This window comes from Cherax quadricarinatus, chromosome 23 (assembly GCF_038502225.1).
Source record: "Cherax quadricarinatus isolate ZL_2023a chromosome 23, ASM3850222v1, whole genome shotgun sequence".
Lineage (NCBI taxonomy): Eukaryota > Metazoa > Arthropoda > Malacostraca > Decapoda > Parastacidae > Cherax > Cherax quadricarinatus.
Genome location: NC_091314.1, coordinates 10,273,826 through 10,292,916, shown reverse-complemented (window position 1 = coordinate 10,292,916; position 19,091 = coordinate 10,273,826). Strand labels below are relative to the sequence as shown.

At 41.9% G+C, this 19,091-nt stretch overlaps 1 protein-coding gene across 10 annotated transcripts in view; it reads left to right on the top strand.

Annotated features, from left to right (window-relative positions):
* The window catches only part of LOC128685599 (protein bric-a-brac 1-like), a 518,998-nt gene that overhangs the window by 419,116 nt on the left and 80,791 nt on the right, over positions 1-19,091 (top strand). For 4 of the 10 annotated variants that reach the window (XM_070087895.1, XM_070087892.1, XM_070087894.1 and 1 more), the window contains one exon: positions 18,261-18,401. The exons of the other annotated variants lie outside the window; for them this stretch is intronic. In XM_070087895.1, coding sequence (XP_069943996.1) covers positions 18,261-18,401 — 141 coding nt within the window. The remainder of the gene's footprint in view (positions 1-18,260; positions 18,402-19,091) is intronic. 10 annotated transcript variants of the gene reach the window in all.

Below are 19,091 nucleotides of genomic sequence, written 5' to 3'. Positions count from 1 at the left end.
AAACTCTGACTGTCCCGACTATGTGCCCAAGACTACCCGGTTTTGCTGGGTATTTTCGGCACATGGACCCAGGCGTTCACTGCAGAGGCACAGCTGTATTTGTATCCAATACAATACCTCACGAGGTTATAGCCAACTCTGTGGACTGTGGGGAGGATGTCGAGGTACAGGCCATCCTTGTGCGCATACCTGGGGCGCCCATTACCATCTATAACATCTACAAGAACCCAAGACATACCCTCGACATTGCAGAGCTCCTTGCACTAGCACGCACTGAGTGCATTACTGTGGGTGGAGATTTCAACGCACATCACCCAATGCTGCACTCTCACTCAGCAACCAATGCTGCTGGCAGACACATAGCAATGCTCCTACACGATATTCCAGAGGTAAAGTTGCTAAACAATGGAGACCCCACACACCTGTTGGGTGGCTGCCTCGACCTTACCTTTGGGTCAAGACAACTTGCAGCAGGAGCTACATGGGAAGCTCATCCTCACCTTGTCAGTGACCACTTTGCAGTGATAACCACCTTCAACATCAACAGGCCTCCCACAGTTGTGCTGCCTCCTAGATGGGACGTAAAGAGGGCCAACTGGAAGGTGTTCCAGGATTATCTTCATGACTGGTGGTCCACATACTCTCTATCTGAAGACTGTGATACGGCTGAACAGGAGCTAATCACTGTTCTCATCCAGGCAGCAGAGTGCGCAATTCCAAAGAAGTCCGCAGGACGCACTCACAAAAGAGACTGGTGGTTCTACAACGACGAGGTGCGGGAGCAGAACCACTGCATCAACTCTTTTAGGAAGTTATACAGGCGTAACCCTATGGCAGAGAACAGGAATACTCTGAGAGCCATTGTGCAGCATGCCCGCAGAGTCTCTCTCAGAGTAAAAACTGAGAAATGGCTGGAGTGGTGCTCAACATTCGGGCATCACACCACCTTATCTGAGATATGGGGCAAGCTCAACATAGCACTGGCAAGAGCAAGCCGAGGCCACCAGCACACCCGAACTCATCCCAGGAAACTGAGAAACTAGTGGAGCTTTTCACTTCCAGGGGGGCCTCCACTCAGCTCCCACAGGACATCCGGAATATACAGACGGGTCTTCTGCCACAGCTCCAGCTAACGATACAAGCTGTATGTGAGTCGGAAGATGTGACTGATGAAGACCTCACGGACTTGGAACTCTGACGTGCCATTAAGAACACAGGTGACACTGCCCCGGGCATCGATGGTGTTATGTACTCCATGATTGCACGGGATGGGCAGAGTGGATGGGAGGCCATACTAGACATCATTAACAAGTCGTGGAGGGCCAGGACACTCCCAGCAGCTTGGAAGAAAGCTACCATCGTACCAATTCCAAAGCCCAAGGACCCAGGCAGTATGAGACCCATATCGCTGACCAGCTGCTTAGCCAAGACTGCTGAGAGGATGGTGTTAAACTGCCTCCTATGGAAACTTGGACCCTCTCATCATCACATATTTGGCTTTACCAAAGGAGTGGGTACAGCAGAGTGCATAACCACTTTTCTAAGCCAGATTGCTGATAGTAACAAAAAACCTAGTATCGTCGTCTACCTCGACCTTGAGAAGGCATTTGAGCTAGCCAGCCCCACAGCAATTCTGGCAATACTAGCTCGGAAGGGAATCAAAGGACGCGCCTCCTGGCCTGGATAGAGTCCTACCTTAGGGGCAGGCAGGCCTGTGTCAGCTTTCAGGGACACTACTCTTCCTTTAAAACCCTGGAAAACAGTATGCCACAAGGAGGTGTGCTCAGTCCTACCCTGTTTAACCCTTTGACTGTTTCAGGCCCCTCTCTGAAACTGTCATTCTATGTCGCTCAATTTTTGAAAAAAAAAAAATTATTTTTTCTTATGAAATGATAGAGAATCTTTTCCCGATGGTAATGACACCAAAAGTTCGAAATTTGGTCGAAAACTCGTGGAATTATGCTCCCGCGAAGTTAACAGTTTCTGCGGCATATGCGTATCGGCGATTTCGCCGACTTTGAGCCCTATTTTCAGGCAATTCCATTGTTCCAGTTGACCAAACTCATAGCTATTTCTTTAGAACTCCATTTTATCTATCAGCTGAGTACAAGAAACCTCCCATTTACTAATTTGGACTACCCAATATGGTGGTCAGAAATTGGCAATTTGGCCAATTTCACGCAAACTAAAAGAGATGCCAATTTCAAAATAGGGTCCAGAATAAACAAGATAGACATTTGTGGCACTAAAATAACATATGCTCTGTTCATTAGTCACATCTCTAGGCCCCTCTTATATTATTATTGCTTTCTATTTTGATTTTTTATTCATACAAAAAAATACAAAATTTATTGTTATGCAGACGACTGCATTATTGTAAAAATGGTATAAATAATATCAGTGCACTAGTGAAAGAATATTAGACTCCCCAGTTGACGTGTATTGGACGTGTGGTGTGATTTATTTACTCTTGAACATTGGTAAAAATCGAACATTTCCGCTACTTTGAGCTCAGTTTCAAGGTCGTTTTCATCGTAAAAGTAATGAAAATCATCTCTATTTCTGTAATATGTTTTCCATTTTATCACCTAAGACCATGAAAACGCGAATACAACGATAAATACTATACGAAAATACACCTCAAAGTCGGCGTTTTATTCCAAAAAAACGATCAGAGTTTTTTTTTTCTCATTACGCAATGTGTGCTGCAGGATTTTTTTTATGTGGTGCACACTGACCACACAGACCCATTCTCTCACATGTGGGCCTACCAGCTTTCTCCCGCTTGATTTGAAGCCGCTAGAATTATTGAGTATATATACGTCAGAAACATTGGCTCGTAAGACGTATTTATACGTCGAAAACAGTCAAAGGGTTAACATCCTTATGCAGGAACTTGTGAGCCTTCCCTTTCATAGTGGCACACAGCTCCTCAGCTATGCTGATGATCTTGCACTCGTAGTGAATGGGAAAGGCAATTTAGAACGACAGGCTCTTAGAGCTTTGGACCTAATTACGCAGTCTTGCAAGGAACTAGGCCTCAAGATCTCAGCCGAGAAATCTCCTGCAATGATGTTCAAGGGACCAGATCCTGTGAATAGATTACGTATTCAGGATATAGAACTTGAGTGGACAGGCTCCTACCTGTACTTGGGAATCTACATTGATAAAAAGCTGACCTTTCAGAAACAGGCCGAGTATGTCAGGTCACGTGCTCTACTCAGACTCAATGCCATGAGAGCCATGACGAGGCACCGTGCAGGGGCAAGCAAAGATGTACTTTGCTTGTACTATATACAAGCTATACACTCGCTCATTGACTACGGTGCACCGGCGTTAGCTCATCTCTTCCCGCAGAGCAGGCAAAGGGTGGAGGTCGTGCAAAATCAGGCGATAAGAACTATGCTTGGGGCCCCCATCTGGACCAACACAGTATGTCTCAGATCTGAGGCCCGGCTTCCTTCCTTGGCTGACAGAGTAAGATACATAAACGCCTGCAAAGTGGCCACGATCCTGCACCGGCAGCAAGGTACCCCACTAAGGAGATGGATATTAACAACCATGACACAAGATCCCACACTCTTCATGGACTACTCCTGGATTCGCTCGTTTTGTGCTGCTGGGCGGAAGCTGCTGCCTATACAACTACTCCTTGAGAAGAGTTGTGACCTTCCTGTTGCTGGGTACCATCCACCACCTCCCTGGCGCCCAGATCCAGCCGATGTTTGCATCATGCAGCTACCCATCTCTAAGCGTCTCTGCAGTCAAGACACCCTCAGCAATCATGCTGAGACAATCATGGCACTGGCAGAGGGAGGCACATGTGCAGTGTATTTCACAGATGGTTCTGTCGACCCTGACAGGAAGAGAGCAGCAGCTGGACTGTACCACAATGGTCACACACAAGGCTGGCGACTCCCTGACCACTGCACGATCCTTCAAGCTGAGCTGGTGGCGATTCAGCAGGCATTGTCACATGCCCTACGACATCGACTCCGACTCCGACCTGTCATACATGTTGATTCCACCTCTGCAATCAATGCCCTCTCCCATCCTCAACCACAGGACAATGTTCACCTCATCACATCGATCCTGAGCATAATGACAGCCTTAGAAGTTCAGGGTAACAGATCGACATTGAACTGGATCTCCAGCCATGCTGGCATCCGGGGAAATGAGGCAACAGATGATGCAGCCAAGGCAGCAACAGACTATCCACATGTTGGGATTACTGTCCCAATCAGCCTATGACAGACCAAACTGGTGGCTGCCAGAGCCACGAAACTTATGGGGGAGGTCTTAGGTGATACCCCATCTCAACAGTGGTACCGAGCAGCGACTCAGGGAGAATCCCCTCCATATGATAGAAGCTGGTCCAAAGTGCAGTGTACCGCCATCCATCGGCTTCGTTTCGGCTTTCCCACAGCCAAGATGATGGTAGACAAGGCTGAGGAGGAGATGTGCCAGTACTGTCAGCACGTTGTCCAGCGGCCCCTAACACACTATCTTCTGGAGTGCAAAGTTACTGAGACACTCCGCAGGCAACTAGGAGTGATATTCCCTCCCGAAGAGGACCCAGAGATGACTGCGGGCACACTAGTGTACCATGGGGTCAATGAACTAAACAAGCTGTTACCTGTGATAACAACATATCCTCCTCCTCGCTAGTGTCCATAGTTAGGAGTACATATGGTGTTGTCGCTTATGAGATGCTCCAGTTGAACTGACCAGAAGAGTGCTTGAGCAGCATACGTCACATCATTGTAGAAACCTTTCTCCATCGGGAGCCAGAGACGGGTCATCGCAAGATTGAGACCCGTACCAGGACTACGGTCTTGGCGAACATTATACGTACTTTTCTCTGTATTAGGACTGAAGAAGCCACTCGTGGCGAAACTTTTCCTTTAATAAATGTCCTGAACTGTACATAAGTGTCTTTTTCCACATTATGTTCTTATGTTGATGAGTGGAACAGTCTGCCTAGTATGGTTATTGAGGCTAAAGCCTTGTGTAGTTTCAAATTTGTGTTGGATGAATACATGAGTGAGAGGGGTTGGATGTGAGTGGAACTTGCACATGAATAAATAGAATTATCAAAGCTTATTGCATGGGTAGCATTGAAAATTGAGTTGGGCAAATATTCTGTTAGTGGAATGGATTGTGAAGGACCTGCCTAGTATGGGCCAACAAGCCTGCTGCAATGTAGTATTATTATTAGTAGTAGTACATAAGAACATAAGAAATGAGGAACACTGCAGGAGGCCTGTTGGCCCATACTTGGCAGGTCCTTTACAATTCATCCCACTAACAAAACATTTGCCCAACCCAATTTTCAATGCTACCCAAGAAATAAGCTCTGATGTGCAAGTCTCACTCAAATCCAACCCCTACCACTCATATACTTATCCAACCTAAATTTGAAACTACCCAAAGTCCTAGCCTCAATAACCCAGCTAGGTAGACTGTTCCACTCATCAACTACCCTATTTCCAAACCAATACTTTCCTATGTCCTTTCTAAATCTAAACTTATCTAATTTAAATCCATTACTCCGGGTTCTCTCTTGGAGAGATATCCTCAAGACCTTATTAATATCCCCTTTATTAATACCTATCTTCCACTTATACACTTCGATCAGGTCTCCCCTCATTCTTCGTCTAACAAGTGAATGTAACTCAAGAGTCTTCAATCTTTCTTCATAAGGAAGATTTCTAATGCTATGTATTAATTTAGTCATCCTACGCTGAATGTTTTCTAACGAATTTATGTCCATTCTGTAATATGGAGACCAGAATTGAGCTGCATAATCTAGGTGAAGCCTTACTAATGATGTATAAAGCTGCAGTATGACCTCTGGACTTCTGTTGCTTGCACTTCTTGATATAAATCCCAGTAATCTATTTGCCTTATTATGTACGCTTAGGCATTGCTGTCTTGGTTTAAGGTTGCTGCTTACCATAACCCCCAAGTCCTTTTCGCAACCTGTATGGCTAAGTTCTACATTATTTAACTTATAAGTGCTAGGGTTATGGACACTCCCGAGCTTCAGAACCTTGCATTTATCTACATTGAACTGCATCTGCCACTTTTCTGACCAAGAATAGAGTTTGTCTAAATCTTTCTGAAGTTCCCTAACATCTACGTTTGAATCAATTATCCTACCTATCTTTGTGTCATCGGCGAATTTGCTCATATCACTAGTAATTCCCTCATCAAGATCATTGATATATATTATAAACAACAACGGGCCCAAGACTGATCCCTGTGGAACGCCACTTGTTACAGATCCCCACTCGGATTTAACCCCATTTATGGACACTCTCTGCTTCCTGTCTGTGAGCCATGACTCGATCCACGAGAGCACTTTTCCCCCAATGCCATGAGCTGCCACTTTCTTTAACAGTCTTTGGTGCGGAACTCTATCAAAAGCCTTACTAAAATCTAAGTAAATAATATCAAATTCTTTATCGTGGTCAACAGCCTCAAAAGCTTTACTGAAGAAAGTTAATAAATTAGTTAGACAAGACCGGCCTCTTGTGAATCCATGCTGAGTATCATTAATCAAGCTATGCTTATCGAGATGGCTTCTTATAATCTCAGCTATAATTGACTCTAGTAATTTGCCTACAATTGAGGTCAGGCTTATTGGACGGTAATTTGACGGTAATGACTTGTCCCCTGTTTTAAAAATAGGAATTACATTAGCCATCTTCCACATATCAGACACTACACCTGTTTGAAGAGATAAATTAAAAATATTAGTTAATGGTTCACAGAGTTCCATTTTGCATTCCTTAAGAACCCTTGAAAAAAACCTCATCAGGACCCGGTGACTTATTTTGCTTCAGTCGGTCTATCTGCTTCACAACCATTTCACTAGTGACTGTGATGTTGCATAATTTATCTTCTTCTGGCCCACTATAAAAATTAATTACTGGAATAATATTAGTGTCTTCCTGTGTAAAAACCGAGAGAAAATAATTATTTAAAATCGAGCACATTTCATTCTCTTTGTCAGTAAGATGCCGTAGTCATTTTTGAGGGGACCTATCTTATCTCTAACTTTTGTTCTATATACCTGAAAAAAACTTTTTGGGTTAGTTTTAGAATCCCTAGCAACTTTAATTTCATAGCCCCTTTTAGCTTTTCCTATCCCCTTTTAATGTCCCTCTTAATGTCAATATACTGATTCATAAGATGACCCTCACCTCTTTTGATACGCCTATAAATTCCTTTCTTATGCCCTAGTAGATATTTCAGCCTATTATTCATCCATTTTGGGTCATTTCTATTTGATCTAATTTCTTTATACGGGATAAACATTCTTTGAGCCTTATGTATAGTGTTCAGAAAACTGTCATATTGATAGCTCTCTTCGTTACCCCAGTCAACAGATGATAAGTGTTCTCTAAGCCCATCGTAATCTGCTGAGCGAAAATCTGGGACTGTTACTGAGTTGTCCCTACTATCATACTTCCATTCAATGCTAAATGTAATTGATTTGTGGTCGCTAGCACCCAGTTCCTCTGAAACTTCTAAATTATTAACAAGGGATTCATTGTTTGCCAAAACTAAGTCAAGCAGGTTATTACCCCTTGTAGATTCTGTCACAAACTGCTTCAAAAAACAATCCTGAACTACTTCTAAGAAGTCGTATGATTCTAAATTCCCAGTCAAGAAATTCCAATCAATATGACTAAAGTTAAAGTCTCCTAGAATTACTACATTTTCGTGCCTCGTGGCCCTAACAATTTCCTCCCATAGTAGTCTCCCTTGGTCCCTATCTAAGTTTGGGGGACAGTATATCACACCAAAAATTAATTTTACATGCCCCTCTGAAAATTCTATCCAAACAGACTCTGTATGTGTTACTTCAGACTTAATACCCGTTTTTATGCAACAGTTCAAGTGATCTCGGACATAAAATGCCACCCCACCTCCCTTCCCGACACTTCTATCTACTTGGAACAATTTAAAACCCTGAATGTGACATTCTGCAGGCATGTCCCGACTTTTTGAATTAAACCACGTCTCAGTTATGGCAAATACATCAATGTTACCTGCACTAGCAACTAGTCTCAACTCGTCCATCTTATTGCTAGCACTGCGACTATTTGTGTAATATATATTTAAAGACCCTCCTCTCTCTTTACCCTTCCTGCTCCTTTCTGTTATTCCACTAAACCTATTACTGTCCTTGTCAATTAGTGCCACTGGCTTTCCAATATTCACCTCATTTTGCCTATTACTAGTTCTCCTAGTACTCATATTACTACACTGTGACTTCACTGTTTTCCCGCCAAAACCCACTGTTTTCCCGCCATTATTATAATTTCCTGTATTATTATAATTACAGTGGACCCCCGGTATTCGATATTAATCCGTTCCTGAGAGCTCATCGAATACCGATAATATCGAAAACCGAATCAGTTTTCCTCATAAGAAATAATGGAAATCAAATTAATCCGTGCAAGACACCCAAAAGTATGAAAAAAAAAAAATTTACTACATGAAATATTAAGTTTAATGCAATAGAATAATTACAATAACAATAAAATAATTGACACTTACCTTTAATGAAGATCTGGTGATGATTGATGGGATGGGAGGAGGGGAGAGGTGTTAGTGCTTCGAAGGGGAATCCCCTTCCATTAGGACTTGAGGTAGCAAGTCCTTTTCCTGGGTTACTTCCCTTCTTCTTTTAATGCCACTAGGACCAGCTTGAGAGTCACTGGACTTCTGTCACACAACATAACTGGCAGCCTCACCATGCCTAATCACACTATGTATGCCACTACGATTCTTAAATCTTTCAAACCAACCTTTGCTGGCCTTAAATTCACTCACATCACCACTAGTTGCAGGCAATTTCTTTACCAAATCGTCATGCAACTGCCTAGCCTTTTCACAAATGATCGCTTGAGAGATGCTATCTCCTGCTATCTGTTTTTCATTTATCCACACCAGTAACAATCTCTCAACATTTTCTAACACTTGCGATCGCTGTTTCGTAATCACAGTTGCACCTTTTGCAGGAACAGCTTCCTTGATTGCCGTTTTCCTGGTCACTATAGTAGAGATGGTTGATTGGGGTTTATTATACAACCTGACCAGCTCCGACACACGCACTCCACTTTCGTACTTTGCAATTATCTCTTTCTTCATTTCATAAGTCATTAGCGACTTTTTTCTCGAAGGGTTGGCACTAGAAGCTTTCTTGGGGCCCATGGTGACTTATTTTGCAGAAACAAGCACCAAACACAGTGATAATATGGATAATATGGAATGTACCGAATGTATCTTTAGATGCGCGCACACTGGCTGGCTTGTAAACACTAGCACACATGGAGCAGCTCAGGCCACACGTGGACAGGTCTCGTACAAATCATATCGAATACCGGGCTTTCAATCGAATACCGAGGAAAAAAATTTGCGTTAAAATGCATCGAAAACCGGATTTATCGAATACCGATGCCATCGAATACCGGGGGTCCACTGTATTATTATTATTAATTTAGGGAACTGGAGCACAGATCCGGTTCCCTAGACAAAGAGCCCCTCACCAAGGAATCTCCCTTGAGGGGGAAGTTCACATCCTGAAATTTCGTTCGTATCCAGAAGCAAAAAATCGATCAAGTGACTGTTCGTATCCTGAAAAATTCGCATGGTGGGGCATTCGTAAGCTGAGATTCCACTGTATTTTTCAACACTGAGAGCGAGTTTTGAATCAGGGGTCTCAACAGTGAAAGGGTTAAAATTGATGCCAACAGCATCCAAGTACTAACTAAACCCAATGTCGCTTAACTTTACTGATCAGACAAGGAGTGGTGCATTCAACGTGGTATGGCTGTTGACAGAGGGTGTGAGTATTTTACAGAACAAGGTAAATCTGGGACAAGCAAATTACTAGAGTCAATTATAGCTGAGATTATGAGAAGCCATCTGGATAAGCATAATCTGATTAATGATACTCAGCATGGATTCACGAGAGGCTGTTCTTGTCTAACTAATTTACTAACTTTCTTCAGTAAATCTTTTGAGGCTGTTGATAATGACAAAGAATTTGATATTGTTTATTTAGATTTTAGTAAGGCTTTTGATAGAGTACCACACCAAAGACTGTTAAAGAAAGTGGCAGCTCATGGCATTGGGGGAAAAGTGTGGTCATGGATAGAGTCATGGCTCACAGACAGGAAGCAGTGTCCATAAATGGGGTTAAATCCGAGTGGGGATCCGTAACAAGTGGCGTTCCACAGGGATCAGTCTTAGGCCCATTGTTGTTTATAATATATATCAATGATCTTGATGAGGGTATTACTAGTGATATGAGCAAATTTGCCGATGACACAAAGATAGGTAGGATAATTGATTCAAATGTAGATGTCAGGGAACTTCAGGAGGAGTTAGACAAACTCAATAACTGGTCAGAAAAGTGGCAGATGCAGTTCAGTGTAGATAAATGCAAGGTTCTGAAGCTCTGGAGTGTCCAGAACCCTAGCACTTATAAGTTAAATAATGTAGAACTTAGCCATACAGATTGCGAAAAGGACTTGGGAGTTATGATAAGCAGCAACCTTAAACCAAGACAGCAATGCCTAAGCGTACGTAATAAGGCAAGCAGATTACTGGAATTTATATCAAGAAGTGTAAGCAACAGAAGTTCAGCGTTTATATTACAGCTTTTTACATCATTAGTTAGGCCTCACCTAGATTATGCAGCTCAGTTCTGGTCTCCGTATTACAGAATAGACATAAATTCGTTAGAAAACATTCAGCGTAGAATGACTAAATTAATACATAACATTAGAAATCTTCCTTATGAAGAAAGATTGAAGACCCTTAAATTACATTCAATTGTTAGACGAAGAATGAGGGGAGACATGACCGAAGTGTGCAAGTGGAAGATGAGTATTAATAAAGGGGATATAAATAAGGTCTTGAGGATATCTCTCCAAGAGAGAGCCCACAGTAATGGATTCAAATTAGACAAGTTTAGATTTAGAAAGGATATAGGAAAGTATTGGTTTGGAAATAGGGTAGTTGATAAGTGGAACAGTCTACCTAGTTGGGTTATTGAGGCTAAAACCTTGGGTAGTTTCAAATTTAGGTTGGATAAATACTTGAGTGAGAGGGGTTGGATTTGAGTGGGACTTGCATATGAGAATGGATTGAATTATCAGAGCTTATTTCTTGGGTGGCATTGAAAATTGGGTTGGGCAAAGGTTTTTTTAGTGGGATGGATTGTAAAGGACCTGCCTAGTATGGGCCAGCAGGCCTGCTGCAGTGTTCCTCCTTTCTTATGTTCTTATGTGACTTCTCAAGAATTCTCGTGAATTAAAACTATAGCGAAAGCATTAGAGCAAGTCTTGCTGTCTGAGCAAGCAATTCACTTACTTAACAAAATGCGTGCCACATTTGATAGTTTATTGTTCACTTTCAGCTGGCATGAGAAGTTTCTTTATAAGCAAAAGAACTCATTTAGTGAGGGATATCCTAGGTTTGTTTATGATCTTTATTTGAAATTATGTTCTTCAGGGTCAACCATACAGCAGATTGTGGATTGATAAACATCTTTATGTATAAAAAATTTAATTTTGTGCCAATTGTAACTAAGCATCCCTACAGTAGTATTTTTTAAAAAATCAATGAAATACATTGACTTTGTGACAGCATTTCAATTGATTTTTAGTTACATTACAAAAATTAATATACACTAGGTTTATTTGGCAAATGATCATTGCCAGTAAGCACATTGAGAAATTCTGGCTATAAATCATGGCATATATACATATTTCTTATGCCTTTTTTTTTTTTTTTCAAAATGGTCAGACAAATCAGATTTTCTTAAAATTGGATCTTCTCATTTTTTTTTTTTTTTTTTGAATAATAGGTTCATGTAAAATAATATAATAAATTAATCAACAGTTATGAGCTACATCCTGGTGGTAGTGGTGATGTACCATAGTGAGGGCCAAGCTTTGAAATATGCTGAGATAAATTAACAGCTCTTAACTTGCGAAGAAAAACTATTAAAAATTCACGACAATGATCCCACTAAACAACATCATCCCCACACATTTTTGAAACGCAGCTACCATGTTTCCTAAATATAATAGTCGAGTCTGAATGATTCCCTGAACTTCTTTCATAAATATTACTGTAATCTCATTCCAACAACATTTCAAATCCCCAAAATCTTTTGCCTTCAGTCATTTTTAACCCATAAAAGGTCCAAATGTATATATACGTTCACTACCCCAGTGCCCCGAATATTTTGAAAAAAAATAAAAAATTCGTTTTTTTTTTTTTTATGAAAATGAAGAGCACATTTTTCTAAGTGTTATAAGATAAAAAAAGTTAGGGTCAGTACTTACAGAAATATGAGACGGAGAAGTTGGCACTGGATGCTCACTTGAAAACAACATCGAGTCCTGGCACTTGCAGAAGTGTTGCCAATATACCTTTCTTTCAATTTTTCATATTATTTTATATAATTTTTATGTTCTGATAATTACAATTTATAATAGTTCTTGTCATTTCATAACCAATCTTTGTTCTGACACTAGTATTAGGTACAGAAATTGTACTCAGATTGTCACAAACACTGACAGGTGGACATTTACACCTTCCTTGGCCATTTACTATTGTCTTGGAATATATACAAAGTATTTATAGGTCCCAGCAATGTTTTGAATATGTGGAAGTATATAATAATAATAATAATAATAATAAGAAGAAGAAAATAATAATAATAATAATAATAATAATAATAATAATAATAATAATAGGTAATAATAAGTCCCCTTGAAGCATGAAAAACAAGCCTCAGTCCACCCCTGACAGTGATGTGATAAGATGAGATAACATTAGATAAGAGCTGGCATTTGATGAGCATTCGCAAGGGTGCGGTGATAAGACATGATAAGATGAGATTAGAGGTGACACTTGATGAGCATCGGCCCTCGCTTTGTTTTCGCTGATACACAAACATGTATGTCTGTCTATTTTTCTGTCAAGCTTCCTGTCTGTCTGTCTAGCTCTCTGTCTCAGAGAGAGCCACAAGACTGAGTCATCACGTTTACTCATATCTTCAAGCAAAGTATAGCGCTTTGTCTGAATTTTTTGAGTTATCCTAGGTATTTTACACTATGTATACTTGTATTTATGTGTACCTGTGAGACAGATAGACAGAGACAGATTGAAAGAGATAGAGACAGACAGAGACAAAGATAAAGAGACAGGCAGAGATGAACATAGACACAGACAAACAAACAGAGCCAGTCCCCCAGCAGCCGGCCAGTCATGTAGCTGGCCAGCCAATCAGCCAGTCAGCCAGCCTGCTGAACAAGTATTATGTTCCAGAATTGTTTCTCTTTACTTAGGGCATAGGTTATGAGACATTCTGAAAGGGTGTTGCACAAATGTTGCATATGGGTTATTATCGAGGCTTTTTGATATTTCCTCGACCATTTATGGCCACATCCACCTCAAAGCCACTAAACTCAAGATCAACATCACTTTCCTCTTAAAATGGGAGAGTTAATACTACATGAAATCAGTGAATCCCAGGTGTTTGCTGTGCTGTTTGCTGTAGCTGGCGCTCATTTGAGCTGGTGCTCCCACAAGGTACTAAGTGGTCCCAGATTTTTTTAATACAGTGCACACTGAGTGTTATGACCCATTCTGTGCTGACAAGGCATCTCAGGCCAGTTGTGCCATATTTGAAGGCAGGAAAAGTAAAATGTTTATATACGTATACATGTATATATGTTTGGACTGTTTACGGGTTAATTTAAAGCTGTCACACTTGTCTGCTGAATGCTCACACCCACACCTCACAAAACCTTCTTCAGAGCCTCCTTCCATCCTTTCACTCACCTCAGAATTATATGCTTTCTTGGTGAACCTATCACACTACATCTTTTCTACAAGATCAAACCCTCTCAGCCATCATTCTGCCACACCATCTTCATATTTCTTCATTCTTTGTATAATATTCATATCACACATTGATTTCAGAAACATTTTTACTGACCATATTTCTCCTCACAGCAACATCCAAAAACCATGCCTCACCCCCATACTAAAACATCAGAACCACTAATCTGTAATACATTGCCCTTATTTGCATCCATTAAATTTTTTTTTCTTTTCACATATTCCTCATCATGCCCTGCTACTTTCTTTCCTCTCATCCATTCTGTTAGTTGCCTGCAGCTTTTGTTGAAACAACTGCCAACACATCCATTCCCAAATTTCTAAATTCATTCACTTCTTCTGTACTCCTTCTAAAGCTTTCCCAAAATGCTATGTGTAACTATGGACTTTAAACATGCTCTCAGGTGTCACCCATTTCTGTAAAAACAATGTATCATGTTGAAACAAACTTGTATTGTATCTGACATCCTCTCTTTCATTGCCTAGATTTCTAGTTACAGTTCTCCCATCACCTTAAAATCATCAGACTCGTCATCTTTAAAGACAGTACGTACCTCTCTCTGACACTGGCACTGACTTCTCTTACAACCTCAGCTATAAAGACTAAACAATCACAGTGACATTACACATGACAGTGATATCACACGCAACAGGAATATACATCACAGTAATATCACACAATGCAGTAATATCACACACCACAGAGATAACACACACCATAGTGATATACATCTCGGAGATATCAGCCCCATCACCAACTCCATCCCATTAATGCTGTTAAATTTGAAGATCTAACTATATTGTCTCAGACCATTCTCCTCCTGCTGTGTCAGACCACTCTCATCCTATTGCATCAGACCACTGTCTTCCTGCTGTGTCAGACCATTCTCATCCTACTGTGTCAAACCACTCTTTTCCTGCTGTGAAAGACCACTTTCATCCTGATGTGTCAGACCACTCTCATCTTGCTGCATCAGACCACTCTCTTCCTGCTGTGACAGACCACTCTCATCCTGCTGTGTCAGACAACTCTCATCCTGCTGTGTCAGACCACTCTCATCCTACTGCATCAGACCACTTTCTTCCTGCTGTGTCAGACCACTCTCATCCTGCTCCATCAGACCACTCTCTTCCTGCTGTGTCAGACCATTCTCACCCTACTGTATTAAACCACTCTTTTTCCTGCTGTGAAAGGCCACTTTCATCCTGATGTGTCAGACCACTCTCATCCTGCTGCATCAGACCACTCTCTTCCTGCTGTGACAGACCACTCTCATCCCACTGTGTCAGACCACTATCATGCTGCTGTGTCAGACCACTTTATCCTACTGCATCAGACCACTTTCTTCCTGCTGTGTCAGACCATTCTCATCCTGCTTTGTCAGACCACTCTCATCCTGCTTTGTCAGACCACTCTCTTCCTGCTGTGTCAGACCACTCTCTTCCTGCTGTGTCAGACCATTCTCTTCCTGTTGTGTCAGACTGCTCCCATCCTGCTGTGTCAGACCACTCTCATCCTGCTGCATCAGACCACTCTCTTCCTGCTGTGTCAAACCACTCTCTTCCTGCTGTGCCTGACCACTCTCATCCTGCTGTGTCAGACCACTCTCATCCTGCTGCATCAGACCACTCTCTTCTTGCTGTGTCAGACCACTCTCTTCCTGCTGCATCAGACCACTCTCTTCCTGCTGTGTCAGACCACTCTCTTCCTGCTGTGTCAGATCATTCTCTTCCTGCTGCATAAGACCACTCTCTTCCTGTTATGTCAGACCACTCCCATCCTGCTGTGTCAAACCACTCTCATCCTGCTGTGTCAGATCACTCTCATCCTGCTGCATCAGACCACTCTCTTCTTGCTGTGTCAGACCACTCTCATTGTGCTGCATCAGACCACTCTCTTCCTGCTGTGTCAGACCACTCTCTTCCTGCTCTGTCAGATCACTCTCATCCTGCTGTGTCAGACCACTCTCATCCTGCTGCATCAGACCACTCTCTTATTGCTGTGTCAGACCAGTCTCTTCCTGTTGTGTCAGACCATTCTCTTCCAACTGTGTCAGACCACTCTCATCCTGCTGTGTCAGACCTCTCTCATCCTGCTGTGTCAGACCACTCTCATCTTACTGTGTCAGACCACTCTCTTCCTACTGTGTCAGACCATTCTCTTCCTGCTGTGCCAGACCACTCTCATCCTGCTGTGTCAGACCACTCTCATCCTGCTGTGTCAGACCACTCTCATTATGTTGTGTCAGACCACTCTCTCCCTGCTGTGTCAGACCATTCTCTTTCTGCTGTGTCTGACCACTCTCTTCCTGCTGTGTCAGACCATTCTCTTCCTACTATGTCAGACCACTTTCATTCTTCTGTGTCAGACCACTCTCTTCCTGCTGTGTCAGCCCATTCTCTTCCTGCTGTGTTAGGCCATTCTCTTCTTGCTGTGTCAGACCACTCTCAACCTGCTGCATCTGACCACTCTCTTCCTGCTGTGTCAGACCACTCTCATCCTGCTGTGTCAGACCACTCTCATCCTGCTGCATCAGACCACTCTCTTCCTGCTGTGTCAGTCCATTCTCTTCCTGCTGTGTCAGACCACTCTCATCCTGCTGTGTCAGACCACTCTCTTCCTGCTGTGGCAGATCATTCTCTTCCTGCTGTGTCAGACCACTCTCATCCTGCTGAGTCAGACCACTCTCATCCTGCTGTGTCAGACCACTCTCATCCTGCTGCATCAGACCACTCTCTTCCTGCTGTGTCAGACCACTGTCATCCTGCTGTGTCAGACCACTCTCATCCTGCTGCATCAGACCACTCTCTTCCTGCTCTGTCAGACCACTTGCATCCTGCTGTGTCAGACCACTCTCATCCTGCTGTGTCAGACCACTCATCCTGCTGCATCAGACCACTCTCTTCCTGCTGTGTCAGACCAATCTTATCCTGCTGTGTCAGACCACTCTCATCATCCTGTGTCAGACCACTCTCTTCCTGCTGTGTCAGACCACTCTCTTCCTGCTGTGTCAGACCATTCTCTTCCTGCTATGTCAGACCCCTCTCAACCTGCTGTGTCAGACCACTCTCATCCTGCTGTGTCAGACCACTCTCATCCTGCTGTGTCAGACCACTCATCCTGCTGCATCAGACCACTCTCTTCCTGCTGTGTCAGACCAATCTTATCCTGCTGTGTCAGACCACTCTCATCATCCTGTGTCAGACCACTCTCTTCCTGCTGTGTCAGACCACTCTCTTCCTGCTGTGTCAGACCATTCTCTTCCTGCTATGTCAGACCCCTCTCAACCTGCTGTGTCAGACCACTCTCATCCTGCTTTGTCAGACCACTCTTGCATCTGTGTCAGACCTTTTTCTTCCTGCTGCATCAGACCACTCTCTTCCTGTTGTGTCAGACCACTCTCTTCCTGCTGTGTCAAACCACTCTCTTCCTGCTGCATCAGACCACTCTCTTCTTGCTGTGCCAGACCACTCTCTTCCTGCTGTGTCAGACCACCCTGTCATTTACACCTGGCACTCCAAATTTTCATACTATATCTTCCATAACAGTGTTTCCCACTTTAGTACTAAAGTTTTCATAAAGAATTATTCCCTTGCTTGGCTGAAAATTCCATAAATGTTCATTTAATACCTCATAATCTCTCTCCATCACACACTTCTTTCTAGGCACCTTGACATTACTACCCACTTACCACATTCCTCTTTTTATTCTAAGCTTCACAGTTCATAAATTTAAACATTTATGCCATCTTTTCTTTTCTTTCCAGAATTTTTTATTGAGCCTAATGACCATTCCTCTTGTAGTACTCCTTATTCATTAAAACTTTCCCACTATAACCAGCTTCCTTTTATTCGTAACATAAACAGTTTTTTTTTTTTATAGTACAGGCACATATATTTAATCATGAAGGACAAAGGGTAACCAACTTCTTCTTCCAGACATTTATAGATGCCTTCTGTGGCATGCATGGCTACAAGAGAAGAAAGGATTCTAATGTGCTGTATATAAACTCATTTTCCTGTTTATAATCAATTACTTATTATATTATTTGTCCACTAAATTCTATTGCAAATCTTGGGACTAGGAACTGTGTATTTAGTCTCAATTTCTTGTAATTTACAAGTTAAAATCCTTGCATAAATACTATAGCTTTAGTTGACTTGCCTTTTATTCTTATATTTTGCCAGTGCATATCATAAGAGTGATAGCATGTGTATTTCTGTAGCCTGAATTATGAGATGTATGTCTTTTGTAACGTGTTCACTGCTTTACTGTGTCATCATTGTGTGTAAACTGTGAATAAGCTGGGCGTCCCCTACAGGTGGGGCTGGACTGTGATGGTATCAAGATTGCTGAGAGAGGATCACCTGGACCTGAGAAAGACCCCTTCAGAATCATCAAGATGCACCACTGTTTCTTCTGTCCCTACACTACATCATCTAAAACTAGTCTTACATATCATGTACGAACACATACCGGGGAAAAGCCATTTAGCTGTCCATATTGCTCTCTATGTTTTACCCAGAAAGGAAGCTTACATATACATATTCGCACTCACACAGGAGAGAAACCCTTTGCCTGTCCACATTGCGCTTATAGTGCCACCACAAGGGATAATCTTAAAACTCATATTAGAATTCACATAGGTGAGAAACCTTTTGCTTGTGCTCACTGCCAGTATCGCTCCACACAGAAAAGTGCCTTAAAAGTTCATGTACTAACCCATCATTTTTGAAAAAAAAGATCAACATTGAGAAGCACATTTAAAATTTAGCCGTGATCCAAAATACCTAAAATGTTTATGTACACATAACATGAAATTAATTTTGCCTGTGCTTTAAAAGAAATACAGGCTGCATTTTATTTTATTTTTGTTAGCTGCAGGTTATTTATTTTCCCTCTGAATCTTATACAATCATGTATTGACATTTGAATAATGGCAACTTGAAATTTTTGTACAAATGCTAAAAATGATTCATGTTTTGAGTGAAAATTTGCAACTAAAGTTATTTTGTGCTCTGTATTATACCGTGTAATTAATAATAAATATGATCTTTATGTTCTCAATAAACTGTATTATATATTCAAACTGTTTACATAACTTAGAAGATGAGATTGTGGTTAAACTCAGCAAGGGTAGGAGTTTGAAGGA